General features: G+C 48.2%; 1 protein-coding gene across 1 annotated transcript; it reads left to right on the top strand.

Moving 5' to 3' along the window:
• The first annotated feature begins 819 nt into the window (after nt 1–819).
• AOC3 (amine oxidase copper containing 3) lies at nt 820–14,808 on the top strand. The gene is made up of 4 exons (XM_081166326.1): nt 820–2,707; nt 8,375–8,660; nt 11,880–12,009; nt 14,399–14,808. Exons 1-4 carry the CDS (start codon nt 1,132–1,134, stop codon nt 14,681–14,683), a joined length of 2,277 nt encoding a protein of 758 aa, XP_081022452.1. The 5' UTR covers nt 820–1,131; the 3' UTR covers nt 14,684–14,808.
• The last annotated feature ends 628 nt before the right edge of the window (nt 14,809–15,436 follow it).

Below are 15,436 nucleotides of genomic sequence, written 5' to 3'. Positions count from 1 at the left end.
CAAGTGGTTTGCAGGAGTTATAAAAGCAAAACACAGATAGGTCAGAATACAATAAATACATTTCAAGTCCAGAATTTAAAACAAGCCCACAATTGAATTTCAGTAGCTAAAGTTTAGCTGGTCCTCAAGAGGGTCTGTAGAGGGGGACAGGCCTAAGAAAGTCTTGTTCCTTCAGGTTTGGCTTTTCTAAATTTCAGAATCGTGTGCCTTATTTTTGGTGCTGTTTGCTTTCTGCAAGTCACCAAAGATGTATCATGTTTTAGGCAGGCAAGTATCCAAGGCTGTGTGAATTAGACCTAAGGTGGCAGCTGGAAAAGTAGACTGGGTGTGTTACAGATTCCAGGTTTGCAATGTCCCAAATCACCAGCACACATTTGGAACAGATCCTAAGAAGCCGTTTCATTTCCCACTGAGTAACAGGAAAGTGCTTTCAGGTACATTATATTACCCTGTTTCCTTCATTGTAGCCCCATTTTGAAGTGTGTTGCTCTTGCTCAGAAACCCAGTGGGGTTTTTTTTAATCAAGGAACTGAGAGTTACATAGACAACCCACCACGATGGCGCAGCTAGCTCAACAGTAAACTGAACACATATTCTTACGGGGTGAGGGCCAAGCTAAATCTGTGCTTCTGGGGCTGGACCAGGGCAGTGGGGGACGGGCAATGTGAACATGGTGGAAATATGCTTTTGAGCGGTCTGAGAAAAGGGCAGAAAAGGGTTTCTGCCGTGAGCAGGCATCATTACTTTCTCGGCTTGGGAGGGATCGGGTTACAGCATTTGGACAGAAACCTCCTCCAACCTCCTCCTCTCCGAGGGTCTCTGCTAAATCTGGGTGTTCTGCCTCTCTGGGGTCTTGCCTAGCGCTTGGCGTTCTCTCCAAAGACCTCTTAGTCCATCATCCTGGGCCAAGGGCAGCTTGGGTTTATGGTGGATACATAGCTGGGCAGAGAGAGCGCAAGCCTGCCTTTTATAGTCGCTGATGAGCCTCCATGCATTCCTAACTCTGAACCCTCCTCTAATTCTGAGCAGAGCAGCAGCTTTCTTCCCTCCCTCCCTCCTTCCCTCCCAAACCGTTTCCTGCAAGGAAATAGCAGCTGGGGTTGCTGAGTGCTGCCTTTCGCAGACACCGGCATGAACATGAAAGCCGTGGTTGTTCTCCTGGTATTGGCTCTGGCTACCATTTTTGCTTTAGTTTGTGTCTTGATGACCAGAAAGGAAAAAGTTGTTAGGTGTGGCGTCTCAGGGCTCCAGAATTCTCCTGAAGGCACCAACCGAGATTCGAGCGAGATCTTTGCTGACCTGTCAGCCGCTGAGATGGCCCAAGTGGTGAAATACCTCAAGGAGAATCTTGGCGTCCGCCTGGAAGATGCATCTGTGGCAAAGCCCTCCGATAACTGCATTTACTACCTGGATACACACTTCCCCTCTAAAGAAGGGGCTCTGGGCTTCCTGGACCATGGAAGGGCTCGGCCCCACCGGGAGGCCTTGGCTGTGGTGTACTTTGGGAACCAGCCAGATCCAAATGTCACCGAATTCGTAGTAGGCCCTCTTCCAAACCCAACGGGCCACCGTGACATCACGCTGAAGAAATTTGGCAGGAAGGTGCCGTATCACAGCAGGCCGGTGACGGTGAAGGAGTACAAAGATATTGACACCTTCATTTTCCAGGAGCTCGAGGTGGCCAACAACTTCCTCAGAGAATGTTGTGAGTATAATAGGAATAACCTGGCTACTCTGACCACAGCTCCCCGAGGGTTTGAATCTGGCGACCGAGCCACCTGGTTTGTCCTGTTCCACAATGTCAATGGCAGCGGGTACTACATCCACCCCATTGGCTTGGAGGTGTTGGTGGACCACCGGAGCCTGAACATCTCCGAGTGGAAGGTGAAGAAAGTGTTCTACAACGGCCAGTATTATGAGAATATGGCCCACCTGGAGAAGGAGTTTAGAGATGGGCGTGTGAAGGAGGTCAGAGTGAAGGCAGCCCACCTGAAGAATGATTTTACTTCCAGGAAGCCTTCAGAATCTTCTCCTCATCCAGGCCCTTTGCAATTTGAGCCCCTCGGGATGCGCTACACCGTAGCCGGCAGCCATGTTGTCTACCGCTCTTGGAGCTTTGCCTTTGGGATGAACGTGAACACAGGGCCACGCCTCTTCAACATCAGATTTGGCGAGGAAAGGATTGTCTACGAGTTGAGTCTGCAAGAAGCTCTTGCTACTTATGGCTCCAACTGCCCCGGGGGAATGGTGACTAGGTACATGGACGGGACCCTTGGCATTGGGAAATTTTCTTACGAATTGGTTCGGGGAGTGGACTGCCCCTATACGGCCACCTACGTGGACCGCCACTACTTGATAGACTCTGACACCCCGAGACTGAACAAGAACTCTTTCTGCATCTTTGAGCATGACATGGGCGTGCCTCTCCGGCGACATTTTTCTGACATGGGCTCTTTCTATTACGGGGGGTTGAACAACTACGCTTTGGTCTTGAGGGCCATCTCCACTCTCATCAACTACGACTATGTCTGGGATTTTGTGTTCTACCAAAATGGTGCTATAGAAGTCAAGGTCCATGCCACGGGATACATCAGCACATCGTTCCTCACGGAAGGTGGCACTGCCTTTGGAAACAGGGTCGGGGAGCACACACTGGGGACCATGCACAACCATCTCATGAACTACAAAGTCGACTTGGATGTTGGAGGTAGGTGCCCCCTACTTCCCAAAACGTTATGTTCTGCCACCCTAACTATGGAAACCGTAGCTGAATACTGAGAGGTGTTGCAGTTGGGGGTCCCCTGCCACCGGGCGTCTCACAACAAATCTAACTTCCCCCCAGGAATCTCACATTCTGCATTTCAAGTAATGTAAGGATTTGTGTGACTGTTTAAAAATTCCTTTTCCTATTCAGTCTATTTATAGGGTTTGACGTACCAGAGCTAGACCAGTGGGTTATAAAAGGGACACTGTGTGAACCTTCCCTTATTTAGCACTCAGAAAACTAAACATTTTTTTTTTTGCTAGAACTTGGAAAAGGGCATGTTGTTTTTTCTAACAATTTCCTAACAATTAGGCATGTTTGCTTCTTTTTTTTTGCCACAACAGACGGGTAAGAGTCTTGTGAGACATTTGTGATGTATTTGTATTTTGTTTATTCTGGCTTAAATTATGAGTCAGGGATGCTCCTTTAGGACCCTTGGTGATGTCACTGGAAGTATGATGAGGTCTGATTGGGGCAGGGATTGGAAGAAGGAGAGTGGGTGGGATCAGGGGGGTAGGAAGGGGGGCAGTGGGGGTGGACCGCCCTGGGTGCCCTCACTGAGGGGGTGACATTTGGCTCGTCACCTGCCTGCAACTCCTAAGCCTACCCCGAGCCGTCGGGGTAAGGGGGAGCTGCGCCGCTTTGCCAGCGACATTCCCCCCTTCCCCTTTTGTTTTGGCAGCTTGGGGTAGGCTTGGGAGTCACGGGTGGGCAGCACGCCAAATCTCCGCCATGGGCGGCTTGCTCTGCCCCTGGCTGCAGGGTGCGTGCACCGCTCTGGGCACCCGAGCAGCTATCCTGCGCCTGGGGGGGGGCATCCTCTGCACCACGCCCTCCTCGGGAGCGCACCCGCCCTGGGCAGCGTGGGCATATGCTCCACCGCTGGGTGGGACCAAGGGGAAGAGTGGCAAAGGTTAAAATCTAAGCCAGAGAAGAACTTTTAGGGCTGCAATACCCACCTTGTACAGTAAGCAATGCAAATCTCCAAGCTTTGTGATGCTAAGCCAAGGATTGTGAAACTTGGATCTATCACAAGGTGAGGGAGAGAGAATAAAGGATCAGCACCCTTGGGAAGGTCAGCCACAATTTCTGGCATAATGCTGTTCCCAAACTTGAATGTGCTGTTTAGGGTCCCCTTATTGGATACTTGGGAGCTGTGATGTCTGACATAAGGAGATAATTCTGTTATTAACAGAAGTGTGCAATCTGGGACGCGGATGGCGCTGTGAGCTAAACCACAGAGCCTAGGACTTGCTGATCAGAAGGCCAGCAATTTGAATCCCTGTGACAGGGTGAGCTCCCATTGCTTGGTCCCTGTTCCTGCCAACCTAGCAGTTTGAAAGCATGTCAAAGTGCAAGTAGATAAATAGGTACTGCTCCAGCGGGAAGGTAAATGGCATTTCCATGCTCTGGTTCACCAGAAGTGGTTTAGTCATGCTGGCCACATTACCTGGAAGCTGTATGCCAGCTCCCTTGGCCAGTAAAGCGAGATGAGTGCCGCAACCCCAGAGTCGGTCACGACTGGACCTAATGGTCAGGGGTCCCTTTACCTTTTACAATCCGAAGCAACAAATAGTCAGTAAAATGCAATCCATCACCTCGAGGCAGATTAAGAAAATTGATGGCATGTGTTTCGGGAACACTGGTAACATTCGGCTGACACACTGTCCCTTGTCTGGTTTTGTTCCCGTTTCCACCACTGCTCCCCCTGCTTGCCTCAATGTGCCATAAGCAGAGATCAGGAGCCAGAAAAATGTAATCCAGAACGGTGCAGGTAGGGCAGAAGCTCAACAAGGCTTGAGCGAGGGAGCACATGTTGCAGGGAAAGTAACGGGACTCAGAGAAATGAAATAACGGAACCTCTGACAGTACTAGCAAAGAGCAGAAGCGAACCAGAGATTTGGGCCAAGAGGAAGTAGCAGCTTGTAAATTATATGAGCAGGAGATTGTCCTGTTTCATAAAACAGCGCTTAGGGCTTTACAGATGCATTGCAGAGAAAGAGATGTCGGTGAAGAAGAGTTCTTTAAATGGTTATGTTGGAACGGGGAAACTTTTCACATTCCCTCAGGGGCAAACTTCCAGAAGCTGTCACGTTAGGGGTGGGCGGTGCAATAAGCAAAAGTGGGTGGGACCATGAATGCGCACGGTAAGACTGAAGTCCAGCCACAAAGGAGTCAGAGGTTTCCGCATCCCACTCACCCCCATCTCCTCCTCTCTTCTCCATCAGGATAAGCAAGAGGCACATTCCTGCCACAGAAAAGGGCTTGGGGGATAGTGTGAGAGCAGAGCCAGTGAGAAGAGTGGCCTAGAGAAAGGGTGTGTGGCCTTGATGGTGGGTGTGGCCTGGGAAGAATATCGAGGGTCGAATAGAGAAGCCCTGCCCCTCTGGGTTGTATGATCGGGATTAACTTCCACAGCAGCAGGAAACTATTGACAAGGTTGGGAATGTCTTACCACTTGCTTGTAATCTCACCCCATTCCTCTTTGCATGTGGAAATGGGGAGATGCCGTTGTCTGGAGTCTTCGTTTGCTCAAACTCTGGTCCAATAAGGAATGTGGGGACAGCAGAAGATCACGGGCTTTGTGTACACAGAGCTCCTTTTTGGGCTCCTCAGGCTGGGAAAAACTTTTGTTGGAGTTCCCCAGAGAGCTGCATGCCAGACACCAATCCTGAACAAGACGGTGTGGGGTGTAATCCACTGGGAGCAGTCAAATACAACATTCCTTGTTTTGCTAGAGTGGACATGCAAGGGAATGTTTGGTCCAGCCAGTCGAAACTTCCTGTTCCTCCTGGCCTGGAGCATCCTTCCTTGCATGTGACTAAAAGGTGGGCGTGGCCTTACCTGACCTAACAAAAGGTCCAGTCACCAGTGGCGTAGCGTGGGTTGTCAGCACCCGGGGCAAGGCAAGTAATTTGCGCCCCCTAACCCGTGGATTTGCGCCCCCTAACCCTAACCCCCAGATGTTGCGCCCGGTGCGGCCGGCCCCCCCTGCACCCCCCACCCCTACGCCACTGCCAGTCACATAGCTACCTCTCTCTTTTTGACCTTCCTGCATCACCTGGACTGGACTGCTGCCTGCCATAGCAGTCCCCATGTCATCTCCCATAGGGGGTAAACCTGTCTGTACATGCTTGTAACTTTAAGTCTAAAGCCTGCCTTCAGGGATCACACTGTGCTCTGCCTGATCGTAAGTAAAACTACATTTTGTTCCTTATGAATAAGCCTGTGGTGTCTTTATTCTTTTAGGAGGGATTCAAAGGGGACCTTACCGGGAACACACAATTCAATCTGAGCTAGATTTAATTGTATAAGAGTAAAAGGCTCAGACAAGTCAGGAACTTGTTTTCCTGCAGCGTAAGAAGGGGAATGCGCTCTGCTAAGAGAAGAAACTTGCTGGCACAAGTTAGGAAGGATATTATTAAACGATACATCCTCTCCTGCCATCCTCAACATTCCCACAGATGGACCAGGCAGAGTCCTCTGTTACTCCACCTTTAGATAAATGGCAAGGAGCTAGTCTTGTAACGTCATCTGTAAAAGAAAAGGCAGTGACGCCATTGCAATATAGTTGCTGTAGTGTGTTTCTGTATATAAAAGGCGGAGTGATACACTTTCTCCTAGAAGAGAGGGAAAGCTATGGTGAACCACTGAAAAATGCTCAGATCTGGAAAATCTGGTCTCTTGTTTTCAAGCCTCCTGTTGGCTCATTGTGCAATTTAGGCCAACTCAGGGCTTATCCACACTCACCCTTTGACCTGCTCTTTCCTGTTCTGATTAAGCTTTAAAGAGTGGGTTTTCATGGGGAAAGCTCTGGAGCAAAAAAAGGGGGGGCATTCAGATATGGTACTGTAAAGCTCTGACTGTGCCTTGAAAGTGTGGAAGAAAGTGTGGATAAGTCCCCCATCTCCTCTTTTTCTGTCTCTCTGTCTCTCCCAAACCCTTGGTTCCCCATCTGTGTACAAGGAATAAGACCTACTCTGCTGATAAAATATGCACTGATTCATCATTTCATGCGGTGGCTGTAAGGAAACCAAATTAGGAAGTCCACAAAGAAATGCAAGCAAACGATAAGAACAGTTCCCACAATGGAAGTTAGGGAGGAGGGAGTTTCATAGCTGCTGATGAGCCCAGGGAAGCTCCCTTCCCGTTAGTATTTGCCAAGAAGAAGAAGAGTTTGGATTTGATATCCCGCTTTATCACTACCCGAAGAAGTCTCAAAGTGGCTAACATTCTCCTTTCCCTTCTTCCCCCACAACAAACACTCTGTGAGTGGGGCTGAGAGACTTCAGAGAAGTGTGCCTAGCCCAAGGTCACTCAGCAGCTGCATGTGGAGGAGCGGGGAAGCGAACCCGGTTCACCAGATTACGAGACCACCGCTCTTAACCACTACACCACACTGGCTCTCAAGGTGCCAAGCTGTTCTTGGCTGGTCTTAAAAGTTTGCAATGAAACATAAGACAGATTGCCTCTGAGACGACCCTGTTAGTAGACCACCATTATCCCCATCGGGCAGGCGAATAACTGATGCTGAGAGAGATGGGGACTTGTGTAATCCTACACGATGGGAGATAATTTGAGCCCACGCCACCCAAATACAAGGTGGAAGTTTCCTCCACAGGCCCAAGCTGGTGTTCAGAGGTGCCATCTTGCGCCCAAGATTGTGAGGGGCTGGCATGGGTTGCACACATGTGAGCTTGCATTGTCAGGAGGAAGCCAAGTCCCCAGCCCTGCAAGGCTACCTCTCTCTCACCCTCAGGAGGAGCCAGCCATTGAATTGCACCACATTCGCCCTTCTCCACCCCTTCAGCATTGAGGAGGCCCAGTCCCCTGCCAACTAATATTGAGGGGGCCAAAGACCCCTCCGCCCCTAGGAGTTGGTGCGCCTGTTATCCCAGTGGCTGCAAGAATCACAAAATTGTAGCGTCGGAAGGGATCGTGAGAGTAATCTAGTCCAAACCGCTGCAATGCAGGAATCTTTTGCCCAAAGTGGTGCTTGAAGCTATGGCGCTGAGGTTAACTCTCTCTCTCTCTCTCTCTTTCTCTCTGCTTTTCAAGTTTAAACATTTCACTAATTTTACAATCATTTTGACTTGCCTTCCTTCCCCCTCTTTCTGCAGTTCCTTAAATTTATCTTTAATATCTTCCGCCTATTCAAATTAACTTAATTTCCTCATTTGTCCATCTTCTTTCAATATAAACTCTTCTGAAACTGCAGGTTATTACAAGAATCCTTCCAATGTTCTTATCTGTTTACAGTTTGTCTGTAAATAATCAATAAACCATTTCCATTCTTTTATAAAAAGTTTGTTATCTTGATTTCTTATTCTCCAGGTAAGTTTCGCCATTTCTGCATATTCCATAAGTTTTTGAATCCGTTCTTCCTTTGCTGGGATTTCTTCTTCTTCTTTCCATTTTGGGGCGAGTAACATTCTTGCCGCTGCAGTTGCATACACGAATAAGTTTCTGTACAGTTCAGGTAGTTCTGTCCCTATAATTCCCAGACGAGATGAACAGTCTCGTGCTCTACTAACAATCTTGCTTTGGTGAGGGTTTGTCTCTAGGGACTGAAATGGGAAATCCTTCTCTCTTATTCTCTGCTTTCGTCAGGGATCAAGAACTCCCTGGTGGCTCTTGATATGGCGTTTGAGTCCGTGGCGGCCCCTTGGAGCCCAGAGCACCAGATCCAACGGCCCGTTCTCACAACCCGGACCTTGGACAAGGAAGAAGACGCTGCCTTTCCGCTGGACGGCAAAGTCCCCCGGTACCTGCACTTTGCCACCAGCCGGGAAAACCAGTGGAACCATCAGCGAAGTTACCGCATCCAGATCACCAGCTTCGCTGGAGAACACTTACCTGAAGCTAGCACCATGGAGAGGTCCATTAGCTGGGGCAGGTAGGCAACAAGAACCATGGTCTTTTTCTTTTTTTCTTAATATTATTTATACTTTTCAGGTACAGTGGTACCTCCAGTTGTTCCGGAGACCCAGCTGTATCCCAAAGTTTTCCCAATCGGAGAGACCGCTTCTGCACGCGTGCGGGGCAGTAGAGCGCTTCTGCGCATGCGCAGAAGGGGTCTGCCGCTTCAACGCATGTGCGCACAGCAAAAAACCGGAAATATACTTCCAGGTTTGCCGCTTACGTATTCCAAAGTTTACGTAACTGGAGGGATATGTAAGCGGAGGTACGACTGTATATACATTTCACCAATTTTACAATCATTTTGACGTTTTTAAACTTGACTTCCTTCCCCCTCTTTCTGCAGTTCCTTAAGTTTATTTTTAATATCTTCTGCCTATCCAATTTAACTTAACTTACTCATTTATTTATCTTATATATATATGTATAAACTCTTATGTATCTGCAGGTTATTACAATAACCCTGCCAATGTTTTTATCTGTTTACAATTTATATATAAATATTCCGTAAACCGTTTCCATTCTTTTATAAAAAGTTTGTTATCTTGATTTCTTATTCTTCTGGTAATTTACGCTATTTCTGCATATTCCGTAAGTTTTTGTATCCGTTCTTCCTTTGCTGGGACTACTTCTTTCCATTTTTGGGTGAGTAACATTCTAGCCGCTATAGTTGCATACATGAATAAGTTTCTATACAATTTAGGCAGTTCTATCCCTATAATTCCCAAGAGAAAGGCTTTTGGGTTGTTGCTTTTTACAAACGTTACTTTAAACATCCTTTTCATTTCATTGTCTATCATTTCCCAGTAAGCCTTAACCTTAACAAGACCACCACATATGTTACAAAGAACCTTCTTCCTCTTTACTTTTCCAACACTTATTTGATTTAGTTTTATACATTTTTGCCAGTCTACTCAGGGTTAGATACCATCGATAAATCATTTTAATATAATTTTCTCTTAAACCGTAACATGCTGGAAATTTTATATCCCTATTCTACCGTTGTTCCCATGCTTCCATGTCTATATTATGACCAACATCTATTGCCCCAAACAGCAAACCATGTCCTGTTTGTCTTTCAGATAAATGCCATCCTGTTTAATTTTTTAAAATATTGATTTTTCTTAAATTTTCAAAGCTTTAAACAAATTTATCATTCACTGATATTTTTCGTGTTGACTTCCCACCCTTCCTGCACTGATTTTTTCCCCCTTATCCTTGATTGCTGCATAATAAAGGTAAAGGTAAAGGGACCCCTGTCTGGTAAAGGTCCAGTCATGACCGACTCTGGGGTTGCGGCACTCATCTTGCTTTATTGGCCGAGGCAGCCGGCGTACAGCTTCCGGGTCATGTGGCCAGCGTGGCTAAGCCGCTTCTGGCGAACCAGAGCAGCGCACGGAAACGCTGTTTACCTTCCCGCTGGAGTGGTACCTATTTATCTACTTGCACTTTGACATGCTTTCGAACTGCTAGGTGGGCAGGAGCAGGGACCGAGCAACGGGAGCTCACCCCGTCGCGGGGATTCGAACTGCCGACCTTCTGATCGGCAAGCCCTAGGCTCTGTGCTTTAACCCACAGCGCCACCCGCGTCCCTGCATAATACTTGTTTCTAAATCCCCCCTAACTCCAGCTTATCATTCATGTTTTGCTCCCCCTCGCTCATAACTCAGAATCCTGCTTGCGATTTCATATCGCTAAAATACTTTGACAGATAGTCCAAAAAAAAAAAAAAAAAAAGGCCTCTACTTTTCCATAAGCAGTTCATCATTTTGATCTCTTGGTTTTACGGTCGATATTGCCATTTCAGCATAGTGCGTTGATTTTTATAAGCCACTCTTCTTTGGTTGGAATCTCTTCTTCTTCCATTTCTGTGCATATAAAAGCTCCAGCTGTCGTCGTTGCATGCATAAAAAGATAAGTCAGCTTCTTTGGATCCTCCGTCCCAATTATCCCTAGCAAAAAAGGCTTAGGGGTTTTTTTTTGGGGGGGGGATCACCAATTTAAACATCTTTTTGAATTCATTATCCACCCTGTTTCATTTTGAGGGTCGTTCCTGGGTCAATTCAGTGCTGCTAAAGGGGACGTGGGTGGCGCTGTGGGTAAAACCTCAGTGCCTAGGACTTGCCGATCGCATGGTTGGCGGTTCGAATCCCTGCGGCGGGGTGCGCTCCCGTCGTTCGGTCCCAGCGCCTGCCAACCTAGCAGTTCGAAAGCACCCCCGGGTGCAAGTAGATAAATAGGGACCGCTTACCAGCGGGAAGGTAAACAGCGTTTCCGTGTGCTGCGCTGGCTCGCCAGATGCAGCTTGTCACGCTGGCCACGTGGCCCGGAAGTGTCTGCGGACAGCGCTGGCTCCCGGCCTATAGAGTGAGATGAGCGCACAACCCTAGAGTCTGGCAAGACTGGCCCATACGGGCAGGGGTACCTTTACCTTTAATGCAGCAAAAACCGTTTGGGAGGCAGCAGTTATGAGTCACTGGTCTCTGCAGCCACAGCAGGCACTGTGATTCCCCAGCAGTTTGAGTTCAACCCTGGAAGTGCACCCCTGGAGGGCTGTAGCTCAGAGATAGATAAATATACTTTATTCGCATTAGCCAACGGCCATAGCAACATAAAACAAGCAATATATACAATTGAAAAGACAACAGCAGTTAAAAGGACAGTCAAATGACCAAGATTATTGTTGAGATAGTGGCCCTTAATCTCATTGCACCCTCGATAAACCTAGCAACCTTTGCTGTTGTCTGATCATTTTGATCTGATAAAAGAAAGAACAATGTGGCCGCAGATGGGGTGGTAAGTAAGAGTGGAGTGATGATCTCATTCCTCAGATCTTTATAAAGGGGGCTGCTTCTATCTGCGGTTTTTAGAGATGCCCTGGAAGGGCTCTGGTGGGGCACGGCCATGGATGGCTGTAGCTCAGTGGTGGAGCATCTGCTTTGGGTACGGAATGCTCCCCTCGGGCTGGGAATGTCCGCTGTCTGAAACCTTTGAGCGCTGAGCGCAGACAATACTGATCTAGACAGGCCAGTGGTGTGACTCACTATATGGCAGTTGGGCTGGGTGGTAGCCATCTTGCCACGGACTATCATATTCTAAGTAGAAGATGGCACTGCTAGGAATAAAGACAAAGAACTTGCCTCTTGCCTCTGCTTTCATCCTCTCAACCATTTCCCCCATTATCCGCATCCTTCAGGTACAAGGTGGCTGTTACCAAGAGGAAAGAGGAGGAGCTGATCAGCACGTGCATTTATAATCAGAATGATCCTTGGGATCCACTGGTGGTCTTTGCTGATTTCATAGACAATGAGACCATCGTCAACGAGGTGAGTGCTGCGATCCTAGAATTGCACAAGGGATCGTGAGAATCATTTGGACCAGTGTTTCCTCAAACTTGGGCCCCCAACTGTTGTTGTACTACAACTCCCATCACCCCTAACTTGCAAGAGTCAGGGATGATGGGAATTGTAGTCCAACAACAGCTGGGGACCCAAGTTTGAGGAAACACTGATCTGGCCCAACTCCCTGCAGTGGAGGAATCTTTCACCCAACATGACCCTAAGATCAAGAGTCTCGTGGTCTACCGACTAAGCTATCCTGAATTGTTGCTTCCTGAGGAAGAGGGACAGAGGTCTGTTAGAGATGGAGAAAGCCTTAAAGGAGGAAGGGTAAAGGAGATGTACCAGTAATAATGATAATGGTCTAAATGTTGTGAGTCTGGCATACCCAAAGAACATATGGCCTTAGATCTAGGTGATGCTCTGCCTAGGATACTATTACCGTATTTTTCGCTCTATAAGACGTACCAGACCACAAGACGCACCTAGTTTTTGGAGGAGGAAAACAAGAAAAAATATATTCTGAATCTCAGAAGCCAGAACAGCAAGAGGGATCACTGTGCAGCGAAAGCAGCAATCCCTCTTGTTGTTCTGGCTTCAGCGATAGCTGTGCAGCCTGCATTCGCTCCATAAGTCGCACACACATTTCCCCTTACTTTTTAGGAGGGAAAAAGTGAGTCATAGAGCAAAAATACGGTATGTTGCAGGGTTATTTACAAGGAGCTAAGCCTCTTTGGTGGGGACTTCATTCCTGTGGAACTTCTTGCCTAAGGGGGCTTTCAGACAGTACAGGAGAGGCATGAAGAGGGCAGAGCAAAAGCAGCCACACCGGCATAGTCTCAGATTGGTTGGGGAAAACTCTGGCGAGGAGGAGACTTAGGCAGCTATAGGAAGGTGGGGACCTTCAGACTCTGCAAGACCTTGTTGCTGTGCTCATTAGGCCTGGCACTTGTGAGCCGATTCTGTTTCCTCTAAGAGTTAAGTTCACTTACCTGGTGTGATTTATTGCTGGCTTGCTCCTGACCCCTGAGTTCAGTTATGCTTCTGATAGATAAATGACCCACAATTTGGCCACAGACCATCTAGGATGGTTGAGCATCATCTATATCAGGGATGGCGAACCCAGATTTTGCATAACTCCAGCTCCTATGATTCCCGACCTCTGGCCATACTACCTGGGGCTGATAGGAACCCGGCAACTTCTGCAGGGCCACCGAGTCTCCATCTCTGATCTACATGCAGCCTGTTCTCGACTGGCCCACCCAACTACAGGGGTTACAAATCCTGTTTCAACACACTGAGAACTGGGAAAATTGAAATTGGAAAAAAATTGAAATACTTTATTGTCACTTGTACAACTTCTATACAGTGAGATTACACGAGCACCCGCCACTCAGCTCTCTTAGTCTTAATTCCCCTCGTTTACTGACACACACCCACCAAACCTGAAAGTCAGTTGCCCGGTTGTTATCTTTTCATTCAGCAGCCTAACAGCCCACGGATAGAAGCTGTTCTTTACCCTGTTGGCGTGACTAATCCTGCTTCTATATTTTCTGCCTGAGGGCAGGAGATCAAGAAAGTGTCAGCCAGGGTGTGAATCATCCCTGAGAATTTTCCTCACTCTGAGGCAACGTTCTTCCGCTATTTCATCCAGCAGATTCACGAGACAGCCCATAATATCTTGTGCTGTATTCACCACCCTCTGTAGGCACTTCTTATCAGTTGACGTCAAACCAGTGTACCACACCGTGATGCAGTATGAAAGGACACTTTCTATTGTTGACCGGTAGAAGGAGATCATCAAATGTTGATTGATTCTTTCGCAATATTCTGAGGAGATGGAGTCTCTGTTGGGCTTTCTTAACCACCTGGGTTGTATTTATTTTCCAAGTAAGATCTTCACTGAGATAAACTCCTAGGAATTTAAAGGAAGAGACTCTCTCCACACAGCCCTCCCCAATGTACAGTGGGGCTAGTTCTCCTCTCTTCCTCCGAAAGTCCAACACTATCTCCTTTGTCTTGCTGATATTAAGGTGCAAGTTGTTCCCTAGGCACCATGTATATATTTTTTGGACCTCCCCTCTATACGCTGATTCGTCTCCACCTGTTATTAAACCCATTATGGTGGTGTCATCTGCAAACTTAATAATTGCCATGGACGGGTCAGATGATACACAATTGTATGTATACAATGAATACAGGTAGGGACTTAGCCCTGTGGTGTGCCAGTGCTGATTTTTAAGGAATTAGATGTTGCATGTCCAGTCCTCACTGAAAAGAATTGAAGTTCTCTTCCATGACCATATTAGTGAGGAAAACGTCTTCCACTCGTGACAAACAGGCCTGTTGTTGTGTTTCCTGCCGCTCTTCCCCCCAGGACCTTGTGGCTTGGATCTCCACTGGCTTCTTTCATGTGCCGCACGCTGAGGACATCCCCAACACCGTGACGGTCGGCAATGGGGTGGGCTTCATCCTTCGGCCTTACAACTTCTTCAACGACGATCCCTCCAGCAGGTCCCCGGATGGCGTCTACTTCACATTGGACCAAGATGCTAGCCAATGCGACATTAACCCAGTCGCTTGCTTGCCCGAGAGAGCTTCATGCTCCCCCAACCTACCTCCGTTCACCTTCAGTGGCTTCCAGAACTTTACAAGTCCTTGACACGAAGAAAGACTCTGCATTCCCCTCCCCGCCCCATCTCAGTTTGCCCAAACATGCCTGTTTCAGCTGAATAACGACACTGTGGAGCCCTAGCAACGTCTGACTTGAATACTGCCTGCTCTCCATATTCCATATTCCTTCCATCCAGTGGCGTAGCGTGGGGGGTGCAGGGGGGGCCGGCCGCACCAGGCGCAACATCTGGGGGTTAGGGTTAGGGGGCGCAAATCCATGGGTTAGGGGGCGCAAATTACTTGCCTTGCCCCGGGTGCTGACAACCCACGCTACGCCACTGCTTCCATCTACTCCTTCGCTTGTTGCAGCCTTGCCAGTGTTATCAGTGTTGGGGAGGATTTTTCCTCTTAGGCCATGGGTGGAGAACCTGGTTTCCTCCAGGCGCTGCTAGACTACAACTCCCATCATCCACGCTCACAGGGGCTGATGGGAATCGGAGTCCAGCAACCTGGCAGATGAGAGACGAGACAGGCTGCAGGATCACTCTGCTGGCGCAGGTGTGCTGCTTCCTCTTTTTGATCTTTTTTTTACCCCTGCTGGTTGTTAGGCGAACGTGTCACTTGAGTTTGCTTATTTCCTCCTCCCTCCCGATCGGTTTTCCTCTTATGTTGTGCCATTTTAGATTGTAAGCCCGAAGGCTGGCCCATGACATTTTGGGACCTGAGGCGGACCCCAAAATGGCCCCTCTCCCCAGCAGGGAATAAGAGGGTCAGGAAAGAGCTACATCAGGGATAAGGGGAA

The sequence above is a fragment of the Podarcis bocagei genome (genome assembly GCF_964188305.1).
Source record: "Podarcis bocagei genome assembly, chromosome: 13".
Taxonomy (NCBI): domain Eukaryota; kingdom Metazoa; phylum Chordata; class Lepidosauria; order Squamata; family Lacertidae; genus Podarcis; species Podarcis bocagei.
This window is presented reverse-complemented; position numbering and strand designations above follow the sequence as displayed.

What these genes read in the sequence shown, in the direction of transcription:
- AOC3 (XM_081166326.1), top strand. Translation starts at nt 1,132, where the DNA reads ATGAACATGAAAGCCGTGGTTGTTCTCCTGGTATTGGCTCTGGCTACC. An exon ending in AGTCGACTTGGATGTTGGAG is followed by an intron (nt 2,708 to 8,374) that starts GTAGGTGCCCCC and finishes TGCTTTCGTCAG; the next exon opens with GGATCAAGAACTCCCTGGTG. An exon ending in ATGAGACCATCGTCAACGAG is followed by an intron (nt 12,010 to 14,398) that starts GTGAGTGCTGCG and finishes TCTTCCCCCCAG; the next exon opens with GACCTTGTGGCTTGGATCTC.